The following is a 23,440-nucleotide window of genomic DNA, read 5'->3' as shown; positions in this document are numbered from 1 at the left end:
ACACGCCTTTAATCCCAGCCTAGACGAAGGCAGATCTCTGTGAATCTGAAACCAGTCTGGTCTATGAAGTGAGTGCGGGACAGCCAAGGCTACACAAAGAAACCCTGTCTCAAAAAAAGAACAAACAAAATATATATAAACTGACAAGCAGGGGGGTACATACTTTGAGTTCCAGCACTCAGGGGAAAGATAAATCTCTGAGTATTCCAGGCCAACCTGGTGTACAAAGTGTGTTCCTAGCCAGGAAGGGTTATATAGCAAGAACTGGTCTAAAAAAAAGAAAGAAAGAGAGGGAGGGAGGGAGGGAGGGAGGGAGGGAGGGAGGGAGGGAGGGAAAGAAAACTACAAAATCCCAAAAAGCTTCTCATTCTCAGCAAGGAAGACCGTTCTCTAACCCTTAAGATTTTCACTCATCCTTGTTTTTTTTTCTTTTTTTTGCCTTTTTGAGGCAGTTTCTTATAGCTAACGAGGGCCTCCAACTCAACTCAGTCTATATTTAAGACTGCCTCCATCTCCTGACCACAACTAACACATGATGGCTCACAACCATTTATAATGAGATCTGGTGCCTTCTTCTGGCCTGCAAGTATCCAAGCAGACAGAACACTGTATACATAATAAAATAAATCTTTAAGAAAAAACAAAAAAAAGTAAACAGCCAGGTGGTGGTGGCACAGACTTTAGTCCCAGCACTTGGGAGGCAGGCAGAGGCAGGCAGATCTCTAAGCTTGACATCAGTCTGGTCTAAGAGGACAGCCAGGGATACACAGAGAAACCCTGTCTCAAAACAACAAAAAAAGTTAAAAAAAATAAATAAACACCAAAACAACAAAGAAAAAACACCTCCAACAACAATCCTTCACTGCAGACATATTTATCCTCATTTAACAGAACACTAAACTGTCTCTTACAAAGATTAGGTGATTTATGAAAGACCCCAGAACTGGTGCACAGCACAGCTGAGACACGCAACACTAGGCTATGTCTCCTACTCAAGTGACAGTAATCAGCTTCTTAACAACATTTTCCCTTCTCTCTCTGGAAACATGGTCTCAGATCACCTGACCAGCCTCAAATCTGCTACAAACTTCTAACCCACCTTCAAGTTGCTGGGATCACAGGCTTCCATATCAGACTCACACGCAAATGGTAGACTCCTTTTGATGTGGGAAGATAATATGTCAATCTGTTGATTTCATTGGTTAATAAAGAAACTGCCTTGGCCCATTTGATAGGCCAGCCCTTAGGTGGGTAGAGTAGGCAGAACAGAATGCTGGGAGGAAGTAAGGCAATCGCCATGCCTCTCCTCTCTGGATCAGACGCGATGAAGCTCCAGCTCAAGATGGACGCACACTAGAATCTTCCTGTTAAGACACCACCTCGTGGTGCTACACAGATTATTAGAAATGGGTTAATCAAGATATGAGAGTTAGCCAGTAAGAGGCTGGAACTAATGGGCCAGGCAGTGTTTAAGTGAATACAATTTGTGTGTTGTTATTTCTGGTAAAGCTAGCTGGTGGTCGGGAGCTGGGAGGCAGTCGGAAGCGGCCCACAGCTTTTTCTACATCCTTTCATATAGAAACTCCACAGAGATGAGCCACATATGACCACAGGGGGCTTGAGAGATAGCTCAGCAGTAAGAAGAGCCTGTGCTGCTCTTCCAGAGTTAGGAGGTCTTGTTGAGACTGCATAGGAGAAGGCAGGAGGCTTCTGGGATGCTGGCTGAGGAGGAAGGTCAGCTGGGTGCTTTCTCTGCCTCTCTGAGCTAGCAGGATTTCACCCAGCATCTGGCTCCCAGGTCTTTATTGGTAAAACTGAACAACTGAGACTTTGTTAAAAACAACACATGCAGCCACACATGTAATAAATAAAGGCTAATAAAGTCCCTAGTCATATAACACTAACCCAGGCTTGACTATAGCCCAAACAATACTTCAAACTCTAACAATCTTAGACATAAACTTGTCTCTGCTCTGACCCTACCCTTACCCTAGCAGTAGCCTAACTCTGTCTAACCCTAACACTAATGATATCCCTAAGCATAACCATACAATAATCCAAATCAGACAAAAAACAAAACATTAAACCTACTCTACATCTACCTGAACCACAAAACTAAGACTAAAACTAATCACAAAACAATTTTTAACACTAGCACCACCTGAAACCTAAGCCTAAACTTAGCTCTGACTCTAACCATCATTTCAAATCAAAATTAAACACTCACATAGCTCTATTTGTAAATTTACATCTAACCCCAATCCTAACCATATTGCTGACCTTACTCTAAGCCTACAACTAATATCCCACCTAAATTGACATTAAAACCAAATCTTAGCCTTCACCATGAATCTAACCCTAACTCAAACACTAGCCCTAAATAAACTGGCAACCAGAAACCCTACCACTACTAACACTATTATGCTTAATATTAACCATAGAGGTTGCGCTCCCTTAGCACTTCAAGAACTGACTCTAACCTGATACCAACATTAAATCTAAACATAAACATAATCTGAGTGTCAACCACCTACAGTAGCCATGCAATCCCTAACCCTAACTTCCTAACCTTAAACCTCGCCCTAACCCCACCTTGACCCTAACCATTACTGAACTCTAATGCTAGCCCTAATTATGGTCTAACCCAAAGCTAACCAAACCCTAACTGTAACCGTGATAGCAAACATTAAAACAAACCCCTAACCCAAACCTCAAAACTCAAATGTTAACCACAAACCTAACCCATTCTCTATTCCTAACCTGATTCTACAATAAATCCAAAAGCTGACAGCCTAAGCCTCACCTTCTTACCGTAACCCTAAAGTGAACTTCATCCCAACTGTAAGTCAATACTAACAATAAACTTTACCCTAACACTAAGCCTAACCCTAACACCTAACTTCAATCCTAACCACCTAATGCCAAGCCTAAACATAACCCCTAACCCTAACTATAATAGTAACCTGAACTCTACCACCAAATTTAATCCTAACCCATATCTTAACCACCAAACAGAAACTATAACCTAACGCTCAACCTAACTCCATCCTAAACCTAACAAAACATAACCAAACCCTAATTCTAACCTTAATACAAAAGCAAACCTAAACTCTAACCCTTTATCAGAACATATCCCCCATCCCTACAGGCACAAGGCCAATAAAGATTGTGTTCATATGTAAATGTAAACGCAATTCTCAAGGTGCCAGTATCTAGCTTTCCTTAAAACGAGGCATCTGGAGGGTGGGCTAAGGTAGGAATGGTAATCCAGGATGTCATAGGTGATAATATTTACCTTTCCCAGTTCATAAACACTGAAATGGTCCATATACACACCCCAGAGAAAGCATACAACATTCTGGACACAATTCGCTGTGAATTAACCCAACATGCACTACTTAGTACCCACTATATACTCACATGCCAGGAACACAGTACACTGATGTGACTCTTGTCCCTTGTAAGCACTTGACAATGCCCAAATAATGGAAAGCTTTTGTTAGGTATTTCTAAATTACAATTAAAATGTGAAGAAATTAAGGTAGTGCAAGGTTTCATTTTTAATTAGAGGAAGAGAGAACTAAATCTGGGTGGATTTGTGCCTGTTAAGGAAAGCCTGGCTGAACCAGATATTAAAGAAGGAAGTCAGGGGATCTGGAGGCCATCCTTGTTCACGCCATCATCCCTAAGAGGATACCAGACTTGGGCACCTACTCATCCAGTCCTCCCAGAACATAACAAAATCCTATTCTTGGCTTAGTAAACTAAATAGTCAGCACATCACCTATGTTCCTCAGCACTGAGAGCCCCTCCCCATTACCTTTCTTCCATCTGGCCTGGGACTCAGAATAAAAACCAGGTGGCACATGCCTTTAATCCCAGCACTTGGGAGGCAGAAGCAGGAAGATCTCTGAATTTAAGGCCACCCTGATCTACACAAAAAGAGTTAGAAAGAGTTTTAAAGTAGCCAAGTCTACACAAAGAAACCCTGTCTCAAATATATAAAAAAACAAACAAATATTTTTAAAACAAGAAGAAAAGAAAATAAGATGGTTTTGCCAGTTATAGTAAATTATGTCCACTCAACCAATCACTGGAAAAAGTGAGAAGACAGGCTAATTTTTTAATGGAATATAACATTGTCTTAAAGTTGCAAAGCTTTACCATCTACTGTCTTGTCTGTTTAGTTTGATTCTCAGAATAAATAACCTAAGAAACAGAGCCTCTGTTGTATCCATTTTACAGATGGACAAGAGAAACCCAGGAAGAGTGGATTTTACTAATTCTAGGTTGCAAAAGAGATAAGGGAGTACAGAGAAGAGGCGCTTTCCTGATTGGATCAGGGAAAGGTGTATCACAAAAGGCTTCCAGAAATTAAACAGTGATTGAGAGTAGAAAATCCCAGTTGTATACCGACACCAGTTGAAGAGGAGAAGACTCCAGGTACACGACTCTGCAAAGGTTTGAGAACATGTGGGAGGCTGGGAAGTTGACAGGATACAGTAATGATGGAACTGTGGCAACAGCTGGCACTATGCACCAATTAATGAAGTATGAACTTTATGCTTAGAGCCAAGATGTTTCTCTCTTCCCCTGTCTGCACACACACACACACACACACACAGAGAGAGAGAGAGAGAGAGAGAGAGAGAGAAAGAGAAAGAGAGAATTCTCAACAGAGAGAAAATGTGCACACATAGGTGCTTTAGATCTTTCTTGTGGCAGGGTGGGTGGAGGTTCGACAGGCTAGGCTAGTTGTTCAAGAACCCTAAAGAGATGGTGGGGGTAGAAATCAGAGGTGTGTCCCCAAATATCCTGGTGCTACTGGGTAAGAAGTTGTCCCTCGTGTCTCTACTTCCTCTGTCTATAAAGACAAAATAATAGGTTTGCATCTGTCTGCCTTGGGAATTGCTTGAAAATTAATGGTGCAGAGACCTGGCTAGCTTCCATGAGTCAAACAACACCCTTGAACAGTATACTCCTGACACACATTAAATGCTGATATATAAAATGTGTTTTGAAGGTGGATCTGAGAATAATTATAGTTTGTTAATTATTGTTAATTTTACCACAGCTTGGAATGGTGGACTTTCTCTAGATTCTACAACAGATTGCCGCCCCTCCATCCCATTAAAGAGGCACAGTTTCTCCCAGGCTCCATTCTCTCATTATACTTAGTGGTTCAGCCACCTCCATTGATTACCAAGAAATAAAATCAAATTTACAGAATCTCTCCTAGTGGCCTTACTGAATCAAAAAAAAAAAGTTTCTTTCCATTTGTCTTTAAGAAGTATAGGCACACAAGAACTTTTAATACTTGGCACACCAACCAGGAGCTCTGGATTCTGCAGGTGGTGTGGTAATAGAATTGTTTCACTAGTCTGTCTTCATATTCTGCACCACTTTGTTTTCATAAATATTCATTTACAGGACGCAATCCTGGGAAATCAGTGGCTGGGTGACTTCAGGTCCCCTTGCCTCATCTGCATCATCTCTCCTAGAATAGGATTTACTGACAGTACTGCTTGTATCCTGTGAGGTTGCACTAATGTTGGTGACCAGAGAAAGAATGAAGGAACTGCCTAAATGTGTTATGAGGTGTCCTGGAGCAAGAAGAGAGGAAAGCAAAGAGACTGAAGATAGGAGTTGGGAGAGAAAAAGAGGAAGTATGGGATTATGGGACCTGGAATGAGATGGGCAATGGGCGTGGAGTTCAGCAGCTGGGCCTTTAGAGGAACTCAGGAGGCTGCACTAAGAAAGATGGGCCACCCTGGTTTGGAGCCATAAAGAGGGCAGCGTCTCCAGGGTGGGGACAGGTAAGTACTGGTTTCCTCTGTGGACTTTTGGTCAGCAGATGGCAGGAGCAGCCTCCCCTGCCTGATCCTATCTCAGGAGGCTTCCTTCGTGGGACCTGGGAATGGGGAGCGCCACCCAGATTCCACTGGGTGAGTCACTGGCAAACCAGTCCCGCAGGTCCCTGAGGATATAAGAGCAGGAGGGAGCGGCCTGGCAGCAGTCGCCGACAACGTCCTACCCAGTCTGATCCTTCAGAATCCCGGCTCCTGGTCAGTAGCTGTAAGTACGCTCTCCTCCACCCCACCATGGCTAGGGGCTCGGAGTTAGCACCTCTGATATTACTGCTGCTGCTTGCGGTGGTGACCCGCTTTTGCGTGGCACAGACCGACTGTAAGTGTCCCACCAACAAGATGACCGTCTGCAGCTCTGAGAGCCCAGGTGGCGCCTGCCAATGCCGGGCAATTGGCTCACAGGTGTTGGTCAACTGTTCCACGCTGACTTCCAAGTGCCTGCTGCTCAAGGCCCGCATGAGCGCCCAGAAGAGCGGCCGCACCCTGGTGAAGCCTAGCGAGCATGCGATTATAGACAACGATGGCCTCTACGACCCAGAGTGTGACGATAAAGGTCACTTCAAGGCACGCCAGTGCAACCAGACCTCGGTGTGCTGGTGTGTAAACTCAGTGGGTGTGCGCCGCACGGACAAGGGCGACCTGAGCCTGCGCTGCGACGAACTGGTGCGCACCCACCACATCCTCATTGAATTAAGCCACCGACCGACCGACAGAGCCTTCAACCACTCTGACTTGGACTCTGAGCTGCGGCGGCTCTTCAAGGAGCGCTACCAGCTGCGCCCCAACTTTCTGTCGGCAGTGCACTACGAGGAGCCCACCATCCAGATAGAGCTGCGGCAGAACGCATCGCAGAAGAGCCTGGGAGACGTGGACATCGCTGACGCCGCCTACTACTTCGAGAGGGACATCAAAGGCGAGTCGCTTTTCACTGGTCTCCGCGGCCTGGATGTGCAGGTGCGTGGGGAGCCCCTGCATGTGGAGCGGACCCTCATCTACTACTTGGACGAGAAGCCCCCCCAGTTCTCCATGAAGCGCCTCACCGCTGGTCTCATCGCTGTCATTGTTGTGGTTGTGGTGGCGCTAGTGGCTGGCGTGGTCGTCTTGGTGATCACCAACCGGAGAAAGTCAGGAAAGTACAGAAAGGTGGAGCTAAAGGAGCTGGGGGAGATGAGAAGCGAACCTAGCTTGTAGATGTCCAGCAGGTACTGGACTTCCGCATCACCCTAGACAGAATGGGATGGCCTGTTGGTTGATTCTTGGCCAGGAGGTAATTTTCCTCTCCGTTCTGACCTCTTCCTTCTCTGTTCACAAACAAATTCGCTAGATGCTGAGTTCAGTTCACCTCCTCGCCTTTGGTCTTGAAAGAAGCATTTCTGAAATTCCTTGTTTGGTCAATAGAAACCTGACCAGGAACTTAAGCGAAGGTGGGCTAGGTGACTTAGTTAAGAAGCAAGTGCCAGACAGCCCGGAAGTGTTTCCCAGAGACTTGAATCCACATAAAGACTTAAATCAGTTGAAATGGGAAAGCAGAGCTTTTTTTGTTGTGGGTTGGTATCCGTCTGCTCCTCATCTTCCCGGAAAGAAGAGAAGTTCACTAATTGAGCCTGTGCAGTGTTCTTCATCCGCCGTCGTTTGTACCGGGAGGAAAAGGCGTTTCCAATATCTGAATACATTTTAGATATCTCTGTTGAACTGTATCTATTCTTCTGTCTGCTCTTGATGGAGCTGATACTAGTAATCTTCTCTTTTGTAAAATGTTTGTACAGATGCGTCTTTGATAATGCTGCTGTTTTTTAAGCAACAATTCAAGTTTAATAAAATATGGGAAAAGAATAAACCTGAAGATGGACTGTGTGAAAATTCCTCCAGAATTATATCATTTTGTTGTTTTCCTTTGTCTAATGCTTGGGTTTTATATTTTAAATTCTAACATTGACTATTGAAACTCTGGTGTTTCCTGAGGACTAGGGTGGTATACTTGCCTACCATCTGACAGGCCCTGAGTTCTGTCCTCAGCAGGCGGTGGGGGGGGGGATGGAAATTTTGGAATTGCAGTTGCCTTGAAGGTGGTTGCTAAAACTAGCCGCCTTCAAACCGGCAGAGGTGTGAGATGGGAGCAGCCTCTAGCTGCTTATTAACAGACAAACCTTCCTTATATAGTTCTTAAGCCACATGGAGGAGCTAAGACCACTCCCAAGAATCCTAGGAAATAAATGACTAGGTAGGTGGCTTCATGCGACTCATCTTCTGAAAAATAGGGCTAAGAGTCTGTTTCTCTCTTGTTAGAACACTCGCCTGTTGGCGATGGTCAGCTGTATAAATGTTTGCTACTGAGTGTTGTGGAGGGACAGAATCGGGGAGGGGGATAAGGGGGAAAGATTTGAAGGTAGAAGTTGGGAGAATGGGGTGGGGCAGCGCCTCCAGGTGCTTTCCTGAAATTCCAACCTTTACTATTGGTTCCATGCTAGTTTCCGAAGGTGGGAGGTGTGGTTGCCTAGCAAAGGGAAGCCGCGCGGGGGTAGAGCCTGGGCGGGCAGGCGAGTATCGGTTTTCTCTCCTGGCTTTCGTTTGCCCAGAGGCGTGTGCAGTGTGATGCTATCGCGGCAGGGCTGGCTGGGTACTCCGTAGAGAGGGAGGGCCACCCAAATTCCTTTAGGTGAGCCACTGGAACCAGCAGATCCGGTCTAGCGGAGAATAAGGGCAAGAGAGAGAGGGAGCGGTCCAATCCGCAGAGTTCTGCAGTGTCCCAACACCCACTCCTAGCCTGTCAAAGCCCACGTCAGGTCCACCCCTTCGCGGCCTGGCTTACTACAGTACTGCGAGTACTAAAAGTGATGCTCCACTTCGCACTGGCACAGGACAACGACACCTGATCTGCTAACTAGATGGTGACCCACGGGTTGCTGCCACTGTCGAGTTCGGCTTGGGTTTGGTGACCCACTGCTCCACGCTGACCTCCACGTGCCGCCCGCAGCTCAAGTGCGTGAGCTGGTGAGGCTCCTTCGTTTCACAAGCGTATTTTCTCGTAAGAGTCCTACTCTGAAATAAGAGGTACTAATCTCATTTAGCTATTGGGCAAACACACTAATCTTGGTGTTCAGACTGTTAAGGAACTTCCCCAAACCCATATTTATGAGCACTTGCACCATTTTTCCATTGCTGTACAAGTCAGTCACCGATTCCATCCGTTTACCGCTTTCTTTTCGCTTACTGCTACTCACGAGAAGCCAAGAGTGTCGCTCTGAGACAGCAAGTCAATGCAATAGCCGGGAAGCTGATATTCCACAAATATTTAGATGCAAGGCTTTCTCCCCCAACAGAAACCTATCTCCTTCCACCCCTCCTCTGCTGACCAAAACTGAGCCTCAGTTTAAAGTACCTTGCTGGTGGCTAAGGGGTAGCAGCTGGAGCTGTGGGTGTTTGGCATTGGTGGTTTAGGTTGCTTCTGGGGAGGAATGACTGTCAAGCTTAAAACTTCCTCTGCTGTTCCAGTGAAACCACTTAAAGGAAGGGAGGGGGTACAGGCAGGTTCCCAGCAGTGGCTTGGAGGTGGAAGTGCATAGTTACTCCCTAGTGAGAGAGACTCTGGAGTCCTCATTCCCTAGTGGCTGCCTTCCTCTTACAGATTCACCCTAGGGTCCTAGCTGAAAAGCCTTGCGGGAAGGCGAAGCATCCTTTGACCTAAACTTCCACTACAAGGGTGAAATGAACAAGGGGTTTCCCAAAACTAAATTTTTGTGGCCCAGTTGGAGCTTACAGGTTTCATTAAATTAACTTACCTTCAAAAATCAAATGAACAGATGAGAATGTGGATGTCGGCAATAGAAAAAGGAGCTCTCTGAGAAAGCCTTCCTCTATCAAAATGAGGTACTGGCTGAAACATCAGTTTCTTCTCTTAGCCCTGAGTAGATGCTTTGCACTTTACAGCGCTCTGACTTGGCTACCCTCTCACAGGCGTGATCTTTGAGACACTGACTTACTGGAGCATCCAAATTCAAATCCTGTTTGGGTGAGAAAGTCACTAGCTCCCGTCTCTGTGTGAATATGACATGAGGTATTTGTTGAGTTCAGCTTGTTTACACTACTCTCGTTTCTAGATCAAATGATACAAGAAAGCTAAGGTGCACATCTTCCATGAGTCAAAGTCTGCTTTGACTTCCTGGCCCATGCGACCGCCCTGAGCACCTGATGTGTAGGGTACCTTTCCTCTTCATTTCTTTCAAGCTGGTTATATTTCTGTTTTCAGCTCAACCTATCTGCTGGGGACAGAGCTCCTGAAGCAATGACCTTCAGGACTTTGCCCTTCTTCCTCCAGGATTGCCCCTCACTCCAAAATTTCCCTTTCACTGGCTGGTTTGAGTTCAGGCTGATGCTGGGCCTGAGAGGAATGTGAAAAGCAGGTGGGGCTCTCATCAGGTCTCAACTCGTCCTCTGAGCCGCCAGCAGTCCTGGTTGATTTCTTTGTGAGTCACCAGGGTTTTCTCCACTATTTCCATTCCCTTAAGAAGAACAATAGCGAGCATTATTTACCCCTCTTGCATATTTTTGTTTACTGTTTCCAGGTAGAACGTTAGAGACAGGAGAAGTGACAATTTAGTTGAATATTTTATTATATAGATGAAGGGATAAAACACAGAGAAAAGACTTCCCTAAGCCAGGAAGCAGCTGGCAGTTTTACTTGAGTTCCTAAACTCCTCGCGGTCCCATCTAGTGTTCACTCTGCCTGCCTGCCTGGTTACTCTCGTTTGTTTTTTGATTATTTACACACATTTTTTTTAAGACAGGGTCTCACTCTGTACTCTTGGCTGGCTTAGAACTCATTCTATAAATCAAGATGGCCTCAAACTCTGCCTCTGCTTCCTGAATGCTGAGATTAAACATGTATGTCACCCTGCCTGGTAATTATTTATTTCTGTTTTTAAGATATGATTATTCTATAGCTTTTGGATATCATTTAAATGGGAGCAATAATTTGGTTAAATGGTTGTAAGATGGTAGGCTTTGAAGTCACAGCTGCTATTTTCCTTTTTGTAAAATAGGTATAGTTTTATTTAACAATGTTCTCGGTCTTAATAGTTAAGACCAGGCTTGGCTGTTGAAGAGATTATATCACTCCTGTTTGATCTACAGGACGTTAACCTAAGAGCCTGGAGGAAAAATTACTGGTTGTGAATGAGTTCATAGATCATCCACCCACTTGTACATGGAAACATCTTCTTTTCTAGATATCTGTGATAGGGAAACTAGGGGGCCATCTGTTCACAGAGACAGTCATGGCTCCTCTGGCTTGTACAAAACATCCATGTTCAGCCGGATGAGCAGAGACATATCTTCAACCATGATATGAGAAACAAATTTCTTTCTTTCTCTCTCTTTCTTCCTTCCTTTCTTCTCTCCCTCCCTCCCTCCTTCCCTCCCTCCTTCCCTCCCTCCTTCCTTCCTTCCTTCCTTCCTTCCTTCCTTTTCAAAACAGTTTCTTTGTGTAACAGTTCTGACTGTCGGAAGCCCAAGGACCGCCCACCTCTATCCAGGTCTCATAAGGTGAGCATCCAAACTGCCTAGGCTCCCCCAAAGCCAGTATGTGCAGTAGGATCAAAAACCCATTGCGATTGTTCTTGAGTTCTTGGTATTCCTCATTCCCACAGGTCAGGGAACCCTGATTGCTCTTCGAGCAGATGAGGGAGGGGGACTTGATCAGGGGAGGGGGAGGGAAATGGGAAGCGGTTGCGGGGAGGAGGCAGAAATCCTTAATAAATAAATAAATTAAAAAAAAAAACAGTTCTGACTGTCCCAGAACTCTCTTTGTAGATCAGGCTAGCCTCAAACTCACAGAGACCTGCCTACCTCTGCTTTCTGAATGCTGGGATTACAGGCATGTGCCACCACCACCCATTTCAAATGTGTTTCTTTTTAAACTTCAGGTTTACACACTCGTGGAAGCTCCATCTTGTAGAAATGAAAATTCATTTGAGAAAACCCAAATTGAGAATGCCACTGAAGGGGCTCCCATCACAGGGAGTAGAGGTCTAGTATCTGATTTCTGAGGACACAGGATGAAAGAGTTTGGCACTGGATGGCTAGGTGATAAAGCATTCAGAGCACAGGGAATCTCCCATGGCAAGACAGGCTTCTCAAAGCCACCAGGCCAGATAGATTTTTGTCCTATTTCCCCACAAACTCTCTCTCCCCATCACAACCATTTCTTTTTCATTTAATACCCAATGTCAGTTTTAAAGGACGTCTAAATCCTGCCTTATCTCTTTTTTTTCCTCTTCCTATCTTTCCTTTTTCTTTTTCATCTCTCAAAAAAACAGAAACAATCCTGGTTTGAGGGGTCTCCATGAACTCCTGAGAAATGGAACTGTTCTACATTATCTACAACATATTTTTACCTCTTTCAAATTACCTTCTGTCCAAACTCCCTTATCTCACCCTCCTTTTCTTGCTCTTAAAGCAACCCCTACTATTTACAATTTTCCCCCATGCTTTCTATCAAATCAATACTATTCATTAGTCTTTCTTACTGTGGGATTTTTTTTCCTTCATTTTGCTTTCCATGAATAACCATAATATCTGATGAAATAATCACACAGTACTGTCAGTGTCTCTTTAAACTCCAAAACAAAGCAATTGGTGCCTTTAGGATAATGGTTTTGTAGCTGATATAAAATAAATAACTCTATTTTCATGAAAGGTCTACCCCAGATAGTAATTAATGCAGCAAAATGCAAATAGGATTCTACTTTCATGAACGGAATGGGATTAGAGCCTAGTGCCTTATAAAGTGTCTTATAGAGGAAATGACTCTTCAACACTTCCTCAAACTAATTTCTCCAGAACATTGAAGACACTCACATGGAAAGAGGAAAAGTGACTTAAATAAAAACTTCCCAGATGCACAAGTACCAATGCAAACACAAAAGTAACATGAACAGAAAGACAGCTTGTCTCCTCCAAAAAAATACTAATCCCACAGTACTGACCCCAATGAGAATGATTTCAATAAAATTCCAGACAAATAACTCAAAAGAATGATTATAGACATATCTAAAGAAATCAGAGAGGCTGTGAATAAACTCCTGAATGAATTCTAAGAAAACACAAAGAGCTAAATGAAATAAGGTTATAAAAATAGAATTTAGTCAAGAGATAGAAATGCTGGGGGGGCTAAAGAGATGGTCCAACAATGAAGAGGTGCTCTAAGTTCTGCTCCCAGCACCCACTTTAGGCACCTCCGTGGGCAACAGCATTCCTGTGCACATACCTACACAGAGACACATAGATATACACATAATTTAAAATAAAATAATTTTTTAAAACATATAATAAATATGAATAAAAAACTGAAATAGTAAAATGAAAGTTTCAATAAGTTAAATAACAAGCTCAGATGAGTACCTTACCCTTAGAATTGCCATAGGGAGAACAGAATATAGGGACAGAAGACAAGGTAGAAGAATTGGAGTATTCTGTCAAGAACAAAGATACATTATTTAAAACATACAGATGGAATATGGAAGATCTATGGGACGCTAAGAAAATAGTTACAGGCTAAAAGCATAGAAAATATTTTCAATATAACAAGAATCTATCTGCAAATCTAAAGAAGGAAATGTTCACCAAGGTACAATAGGCATGTAGACTATCAAACAGATAAGATCAGAGAAGAAACTCTATACACCATATTAGAATCAAAACAGAACAACTAATGTATCAAAAGGTGCAAGAGATAAAAATGAAGTTACATGTACAGGCAATCCCATTAGAGTAATAGCTGATTTCTCAGCAGGAACTTTTAAACAGAGAAGGCTTTAGAATGTTATATTTCAGCCTTAGGTACATCATTGGCTCCAAGACAGACTACTATACCCAACAAAATTCTCTATCATCATGGAAAGGAAAATCAAGCTTCTTTTATAATTAAGATGACTTAAGGAACTTATGTCCATTGACCTGTACAGAGAATACTGCAATAAATTCTTCAGACTGAAGAGAACAACAAACCCATGCAAGAAGCTACACAGAAAATTAGTTACACAAATAAGGATTAGGAAAAAACAAATATTACATCAATAAACTGAGAGTAATTAATATATAACTTTCAATAATAACACTGAATATTAATAGCCTCAATTCTCAAACCAAAAGACACTAAATAGGAGATTAGATGAAAAAAAGAGTCCTTGTCTAGAGGACTCTGAAAACTGGAGCAACCTCTGAAAATCAATGCAGGGGTTCCTCACAAAGCTAGAAATAGATCTACCACATGATCCAGTTATACCACTCTTGAGAACATCCCCGATGAACTCTTTATCTTACTATAGAGATAACCTGGACCAGTGAGAGGTTTCTGGGAGGGAGGACCAGGAGATGAGAAGTAATAAGGAAGGCAGGAAAGCTTTGGATCAAAAGTTCTTGTACAAGTTTATAGCTCATACAAAGAAATGTATTAAGAAGTACAGCATCAGCCAGGCAGTGGTGGCATAGGCCTTTAATTCCAGCTCTCAGGAGGCAGAGGCAAGTAGATCTCTGTGAGGTCAAGACCAGTCTGGTAAGTACTATGTCCTAAATACAGACTGCAGGGGGGAGGGGGGTGGAAGGAGAAACATGTCAGAGTCAGCAGAAAGCTATTACACAGTAGGACAAAGTCAACAGGAAGCTAATCAAGCAATGTTGTGTAAAAGGAAAACAAGATATATCAAGTATGACAGAGTAAACATACGGTGGCCTTGCCAGTCTCTACCAGGGGAAAAGAAAAGTTCCAGGAAAAAAAAAAAAAACCCTTAGCTCTTTTGATGCCTCCAGCTTCAGACCTTGCCCAGTCTCCTCCTGACCAACATGCAGAAGCAGCTTTCTCTCTGTTGTTTCATCAAGGCCTCTGCTGAGAAAGTCTTCTATCAGCCTGAATCTCAGCACAGAGATCCTTGTCCTTACTTAACTGTCTCTCCATTCACAACTTCCAGAAACTAGAAAGAGCCTAGATGTCCATCAGCGAATGAATGGACAATAAAAATGTGACATATTTATTTACGCAGTAGAGTACTATTTAGGTGTTAAGAAAAGAAAGCACAATTAAGCCCAGTGGTGGTGGTGCATAACTTTAATCCCCCAATTAAAGGTAAAAGAGGGAGGCAGAGGCAGGCAGATCTCTAAGAGTTCAAGGCCAGCCTGGTCTACAAAGTGAGTTCCAGGACAACCACTACTGTTACACAGAAAATCACTCTCTAAAAAACAACAAAAAAATAGAAAAAGTGGGCCAAGGGGGGTAGAAAATTATAAAATGTGCAAAAATTATAAATAAATGAAACTGGAAATAACCATCCTGAGTGAGGTATCACAAACTCAAAGAAACAAAGATAGTATTTTCTCGCATATGAGGACATTAACTTTGCAGCTTTGGATATAGGTGTTTGGTTTAAAATACCCATAGAAGTTAAGAAACTAATAAAGGAACGTGTCAAGCAAGGAGAGATAGAACATAGTGTTATAAATGGAAGAAATAGAAATAGGAAGGATTAAAGGGGTGAAGGTGGAAAGGCAAGGTATAGGAGGGAATGAGGGGGACTAACACTAAAAGCCTTTTTGAGGAAACCTACCAGAATAGATACATATATAAAAATATATACATATATAAAAAGAGTTTAAATGCAACTACCCTATAATGGGAGACAAACAAAATTCCAACTTGATACCATACACTACCAAAAGTTCCCAGTACCAGCAATAGAAATCTTAGAATTTCTGGCCAATGGGATCCCATAACTCCCACAAACATTACATGATATTCCCATTGCTCTTGGTTACCCTCCAGCACATGACAGCAATTGAAGACACCATATACTTGAGTCACAAACATGAAGAAATCAAATAGCCACTGATCTGGAAGTTCCACCCCTACTGGATAACATTAATAGTGCTAGAGGATGGTTTGCACAATATGGGAGGGGAAAAGTAATCACCAGTCTCTCCCAGCTATGAACCCTGCATATTGTAATAATGACCTGTCTGCCAAGACGTGACCATTAGTGCAATAATAGCACGAATGTTATGGCAGTGATCATCCACTTTCTGACTGGATCTAAGGCTCACTCCATGAGGTGGGACAAATATTTTGCACTGTTAATGAGGCCAACATCCCAAGGCCCTAAGAGAGTTTGTACTACTATTATTCTGCTAAATGGACACAGCATTTAAACTTATGACTTACTGATTTACTCAAAGATCAGTGTATCACTCAATCCTGTATGGTCTATTCAAACACACTGTGAACCCCGAGTTTGCATTTGCATTAGTTAAATAAAGTCAACCTTGGGTCAAGAGGCCCAGTTAGCAGTTAGTTGACAGAAAGCAATCATAGAGAATCAGAGAGTGTCTGTAAGATGATAGAGACACACAGGGAGTAAGAGGGAGGGACTTGGTGTAGAGTGGGTGCCATGGTAAAAATAAAATGGTGCAGTTCCCTGAGTGGCCCTTGGGCCATGAGGGCCAGGGAGTCCTAGGCAGGAGGCTGCATGGTCAGTGAGAGACCCAGTCAGAGCAGCCAGTCCCACAAGGAGCAGCAGTCACAGTGGGTGAGAGACAGACCAATAGGCACACCATGCAGAGTGAGGTGGGATATATATTTAGTGGGTTATGAAAGGAAAAGGGAGAGAGTGGGAGAAGGGGGATGAGGAAAGAAATGGGGGGAGCCATGGCAACAGCAGCTAACTCTTTGGGAGAAAGACAGAAAGGGAGAAGGGACTGGCAGTCTTGCTTCAGCAGACGGGGGAGGAAGTAGACGGGGCTTGTATCTTAAAGGAACAGGACAGACCATTACAGTGGGTTCTTTTGTTTTGGTAGAGCAGAAGAATGCCCTCTTTCAGAGATGTTAGCAAAGAGAGAAGGTCAACTAGTTGCTACTCAATCTCCCTGAGCTAGCAGGTGTTTACACCAGGCTTTGATTCCCTAATCTTATTGGTAAATAAAACAATAGAGATTTAAGTAAATGCTATAGTTGGTGGCAGCAAGACAACCAGTGTCTATGGGAACAGGATTTCTGCTAGGCCACAGCCTGAGCAGCCAAAGAATCAGGCCAATAACTGTAGAGCTGCCTTTGCTGACTAAAACAGCAGCAGATTAAAGTGCAGTCTCTGTGCTGATGAAAAAACAACCCTTGTTAGAGAAACTTCTTTCAGCAGATAGTGATTTTCACAGAGATCTACCACTGGAATAAGAGAATAACAGACTGTGGGATATTTACCAGTAAACGGGATATCTATGCCACAACTTAAGGCTCAGGGCTAATCACGGGAGAAGGAATGGAAAGACTGTAAGAGCCAAAGGTGGTGGATGACTTCAAGGAAATGGGGTTTTCTGGACACCAGAAGGCATACACACAGGAACTCACAGTTGTTGTGGCAGCATACACAGGATATGAGAAAACTCATGTCAGACAAATTCCCAGCAAGAAGTGTGATGAGGTGACCATGTAATAACCACTCTTAGCTGAGGAGATGATTGACATTTGACAGCTGCTGGCAAAGGCAGAGTTGGTTTCCTTTAATATATTGACCATACTCCAGGGTGGGGCCCACACCCAAGAGAAGGTAATCAATGTAAACTGGGCTTGATGGGTTTGAAAAGAGAGTGTTGAATAGTGAATGAGTTAGAAAGAGAGAGAAAACAAGAAGCTGGATGGAGAGGAAGGCAAAGATGGATCTGGGAAAAACTGGGGTGACAGGGATCAAAATACACTGTATGAAAATTTCAAAGACTTAATAAAATATTATTTTAAAAATAAAAAAAAAACAGAGATCCGATCTGGGCACCGGGAGAGCCATCATTGGGATGAGTGAGGGCGGCAGCAGCCCGGAACAGGGAACTCAGACGTTCCTCATCCCTCCTACACTTCCTGGTCATCCTGCAGGGGCTATACTGCCGGATACCGCCTCTCTCTTCCTATCCCACCCAGCTTGCATCCAGAACCTCCCCTCCCCATCTGACTCCCTCCCCTCTTTGGCCACATAACATCTCCCAGCTCAGCCTGTTCGGGCGCTGGGAACGGGACCGAATCCAAATCGGGAGGGCAACCAGGAGGGCGGTAATTCCTTTGTCACAATAACCTGCCTGCAGCAAGCAAGGTAGGCCCTTTGTTTACGAGATACCCAAGCAGCACGGAGAACCAATCTGGGCACCAGGAGAGCCATCACTGGGAAGAGACATCACTGGGAAGGTACATCAATGGGCAAGCAGACCTGATCCTCTAAAAGAAGATCCATGGAGGAGCATTCGGAGGAAGAGATGGACAGGCGCCAATGCAAGAATTCACCCAACAATCTGAAAAACAACATGAAACCATCAGAACCCAGCGACCTCACAACAGGAGGACATGAACACCTTAATCAAGAAGAAGTAGAAAAAATTGACTTCATGAAAGTGATAGAGGCCCTTAAACAGCATGTAAAAATGCCCTTATAGAAATGTATGAGAAGTTTAAGAGAAAGTTTGAAGAATTGAACAAATCAGTGAATGATAGCATAGGAAACCAAGAAAAAACAATCAAGCAGATAATGTAAACAGTTCAAGACTTGAAAACTGAAATGGAGGCAAAGAAGAAAACACAAACAGAGGGCCGGCTGGATATGGAAAGTCTAGGTAAATGAATAGAGACTACAGAAACAAGCATAACCAGCAGAATACAAGAAATAGAAGAAAGAATCTCAGATTCTGAAGATAACATAGAGAAAATAAACGCACTGATCAAAGAAAACAGCAAGTCGAACAAACTCTCATTACAAAACATTCAGGAAATATGGGACACAATAAAAAGACCAAACCTAAGAATAATTGGGATAGAAGAAGGAGAAGAAGTGCAGCTCAACGGTCCAGAAAATATATTTAATAAAATTATAGAAGAAAACTTTCCCAACCTGAAGAAAGATGTACCCATGAAGGTTCAAAAAGCATACAGAACACCGAATAAGCTGGATCAAAGAAAAACATCCATTCGCCATATAATAATCAAAACACAAAGCATACAGAATAAAGAAAGAATATTAAGAGCTGCAAAGGAAAAAGGCCAAGTTACTTATAAAGGTAAACCTATCAGACTTACACCTGACTTCTCTATGGAAACCATGAAAGCCAGAAGGTCCTGGATAGATGTACTGCAAAAACTAAGAGACCATGGATGCAAGCCCAGAGACTATACCCGGCCAAGCTTTTGTTCACTATAAATGGAGAAAACAAAATCTTCCAGGATAAAAACAGATTTAAACAATACGTAGCCAAAAATCCAGCCTTACAGAAAGTAATAGAAGGTAAATCACTAACCAAGGAGTGCAACAATGACCACAATAACTCAGACATCTAGAGATCCTTCACCAGCACAACTCAAAGAAGGGAAACACACAAACTCTACTACTAAAAAAGTGACCAGAGTTAACAACCACTGGTCATTAATATCACTTAATGTCAATGGGCTCAATTCACCTATAAAAAGGCACAGATTAAGAGATTGGATACAAAAACAGGATCCAACATTCTGCTGTTTACAAGAAACACACCTCAACCACAAAGACAGGCACCTACTCAGAGTAAAGGGCTGGGAAAAGGCTTATCAAGCAAATGGACCTAAGAAACAAGCAGGTGTGGCCATACTAATTTCTAATAAAGTTGACTTCAAACTTAAAACAATCAGAAGAGATGGAGAGGGACATTTTATACTCATAACAGGAACAATTCATCAGGATGAAGTCTCAATCCTGAATATCTATGCCCCTAATATAAAAGCACCCACATACATAAAAGAAACATTACTAAAACTCAAGGCAGCCATCAAACTGCACACACTAATAGTAGGAGACTTCAGCACTCCTCTCTCACCAATGGACAAGTCAATCAGACAGAAACCTAACAGAGAAATTAGAGAATTAATGGAGTTAATGAATCAATTGGACTTAACAGACATCTATAGAATATTCCACCCAAATAGGAAAGAATATACCTTCTTCTCTGGAGCTCATAGAACCTTCTCGAAAATTGACCACATACTCGGTAACAAAGCAAACTTCCAAAGTTACAAAAAAATATTAATAACCTCCTGTGTCTTATCAGATCACCATGGATTAAAGTTAGAATTCAACAACTATGCTACCCTCAGAAAGCCTACAAACTCATGGAAACTGAACAGTCAACTACTGAACCATACCTGGATTAAGGAAGAAATAAAGAAAGAAATTAAAGTCTTCCTTGAATTCAATGAAAATAAAGAAACAACCTACTCAACCTTATGGGACACTATGAAAGCAGTCCTAAGAGGAAAGTTCATAGCACTAAGTGCCCACTTAAAGAAAACAGAGAAAGCACACATTGGGGACTAAACAACCCACCTGAAAGCTCTAGAAAAAAAAAGAAGCAGACTCACCTAGAAGGAGTAGAAGACTGGAAATAATCAAATTGAGGGCTGAAATCAACAAATAGAAGCACAGAATACAATCCAAAGAATCAATGAAACAAAAAGCTGGTTCCTGGAGAAAATAAACAAGATTGATAAACCCCTATCCAAACTAATCAAACGGCAGAGAGAGAATATGCAAATTGATAAGATCAGAAATGAAAAGGGGGACATAACCACAGACACAGAGGAAATTCAGAGAATCATTAGACCTTATTACAAAAGCCTGTATGACACAAAACTGGAAAATGTAAATGAAATGGACACTTTCTTAGATAAATACCATATACCAAAGTAACACCAGGACCAGGTGAACAATCTAAATAGACCTGTTAGTCGTGAAGAATTAGACGTTGTTATCAAAAACCTACCTACCAAAAAAAGCCCAGGACCAGATGGTTTCAATGCAGAATTCTACCAGAACTTCCAAGAAGACCTAATACCTATACTCCTTAATGTATTCCACAATATAGAAACAGAAGGGTCATTACCAAATTCCTTTTATGAAGCCACAATTACTCTGATACCAAAACCACTCAAAGACTCAACCAGAAAAGTGAACTACAGGCCAATCTCACTCATGAATATCGACGCAAAAATCCTCAACAAAATACTGGCAAATCGAATCCAAGAACACATCCGAAAAATTATCCATTATGATCAAGTAGGCTTCATTCCTCAGATGCAGGGCTGGTTCAACATAAAAAAAATCTATCAATGTAATCCAGCATATAAATAAACTGAAAGAAAAAAACCATATGATCATTTCATTAGATGCTGAAAAAGCATTTGACAAAATTCAACATCCATTTATGTTAAAAGTCTTGGAGAGATTAGGGATAAAAGGGTCATACCTAAATATAATAAAAGCTATATACAGCAAGCCGACAGCTAATATCAAATTAAACGGAGAGAAACTCAAAGCCATCCCACTGAACTCAGGAACACGACAAGGCTGTCCACTCTAGCCATACCTCTTCAATATAGTGCTTGAAGTTCTAGCAATAGCAATAAGACAACATAATGGGATCAAGGGGATTCGAATTGGAAAGGAAGAAGTTAAACTTTCATTATTTGTGGATGATAAGATAGTCTACATAAGCGACCCCCAAAACTCCACCAAAGAACTTCTACAGCTGATAAACACCTTTAGTAAAGTGGCAGGATACAAGATCAACTCCAAAAAATCGGTCACCCTCTTATACACAAAGGATATGGAAGCAGAGAGGGAAATCAATGTCTTTAAGACATTGAAGAAAGAAATTGAAGAGGATACCAGAAAATGGAAGGACCTCCCCTGCTCTTGGATTGGGAGGATCAACATAGTAAAAATGGCAATTCTACCTAAGGCAATTTATAGATTCAATGCAATCCCCATCAAGGTCCCATCAAAATTCTTCACAGAACTGGAGAGGACAATAATCAACTTTATATGGAAAAACAAAAAACCCAGGATAGCCAAAACAATCCTATACAATAAAGGATCTGCTGGAGGCATTACCATCCCTGACTTCAAACTCTATTACAGAGCTACAGTAATGAAAACAGTGTGGTACTGGCATAAAAACAGAGAAGTCGAACAATGGAATTGTATAGAAGACCCTGATTTTAACCCACAAACCTATGAACACCTCATTTTCGATAAAGGAGCTAAAAGTATACAATGGAAGAAAGAAAGCATCTTTAACAAATGGTGCTGGCACAACTGGATGTCAACCTGTAGAAGAATGAAAATAGACTCATATCTATCACCATGCACAAAACTCAAGTCCAAATGGATTAAAGACCTCAATATCAGTCTGAACACACTGAACCTGATAGAAGAGAAAGTGGGAAGCACCCTACAGGAGATGGGCACAGGAGATCGCTTCCTAGGTATAACCCCAGCAGCACAGACATTAAGGGCAACATTGAATAAATGGGACCTACTAAAACTGAGAAGTTTCTCTAAAGCAAAAGACACTGTCACTAAGACAAAAAGGCAACCTACTGACTGGGAGAAGATCTTTACCAACAAAGGTCTGATCTCCAAAATATATAGAGAACTCAAGAAACTAGACTTTAAAATGCTAATTAACCCAATTAAAAAATGGGGCACTGAACTGAACAGAGAATTCTCAACAGAAGAAGTTCAAATGGCTAAAAGACACTTAAGGTCATGCTCAACCTCCTTAGCAATCAGGGAAATGCAAATCAAAACAACTTTGAGATATCATCTTACACCTGTCAGAATGGCTAAAATCAAAAACACCAAGGATAGCCTTTGCTGGAGAGGTTGTGGAGAAAGGGGTACCCTCATCCATTGCTGGTGGGAATGCAATCTTGTGCAACCACTTTGGAAATCAGTGTTTTGGTTTCTCAGGAAATTCGGGATCAACTTACCCCTGGACCCAGCAATACCACTCTTGGGAATATACCCAAGAGATGCCCTATCATATGACAAAAGCATTTGTTCAACTATGTTCATAGCAGTATTATTTGTAATAGCCAGATCCTGGAAACAACCTAGATGCCCTTCAATGGAAGAATGGATGAAGAATGTGTGGAATATATACACCGTAGAGTACTACGCTGCGGTAAAAAACAATGACTTCTCGAATTTTGCATGCAAACGGATGGAAATAGAAAACACTATCCTGAGTGAGGTAACCCGGACCCAAAAAGATGAACATGGGATGTACTCACTCATAATTTGTTTCTAGCCATAAATAAGGGTCACGGAGACTACAATTGGTGAACCTAAAGAATCTAAATAAGAAGGTGAACCCAAGGAAAAACATATACTTATCCTCTTGACTATGGGAAGTAGACAAAATTGCCGGGGAGGAAAGTTGGATGGTGGGGGTGGGGTGGGTTTGGTGTAAGGGGAGATGGGGAGAGAAAAGTGAGAAGGAGAGGATGGGGGGGAACTTGGGGAAACAGGAGGATTGGGATAAAGGAAGGCTGGATAGGGGAGCACGGAAGCACAATTCTTAGTTAAAGGAGCCACCTTAGGGCTGGCAAGAGACTTGAACCTAGAGTGGCTCCCAGGAGCCCAAGGCGATGTCCCCAGTTAGTTAGTTAGGAGGATGAGGATAGGGAACCTGAAACGACCCTATCCTATAGCAATACTGACGAATATCTTGCATATCACCATAGA

General features: G+C 42.5%; 1 protein-coding gene across 1 annotated transcript; it reads left to right on the top strand.

Annotated features, from left to right (window-relative positions):
- The first annotated feature begins 6,005 nt into the window (after positions 1–6,005).
- Tacstd2 (tumor associated calcium signal transducer 2) lies at positions 6,006–7,725 on the top strand. Its single transcript, XM_041639911.1, has one exon. The coding sequence runs from the start codon at positions 6,102–6,104 to the stop codon at positions 7,056–7,058; it is 957 nt and encodes a 318-aa protein (XP_041495845.1). The 5' UTR covers positions 6,006–6,101; the 3' UTR covers positions 7,059–7,725.
- The last annotated feature ends 15,715 nt before the right edge of the window (positions 7,726–23,440 follow it).

Source organism: Microtus oregoni, unplaced genomic scaffold (assembly GCF_018167655.1).
Source record: "Microtus oregoni isolate MIOR12 unplaced genomic scaffold, Mior012 000002F_ref0000024, whole genome shotgun sequence".
NCBI classification, from domain to species: domain Eukaryota; kingdom Metazoa; phylum Chordata; class Mammalia; order Rodentia; family Cricetidae; genus Microtus; species Microtus oregoni.
This window is presented reverse-complemented; position numbering and strand designations above follow the sequence as displayed.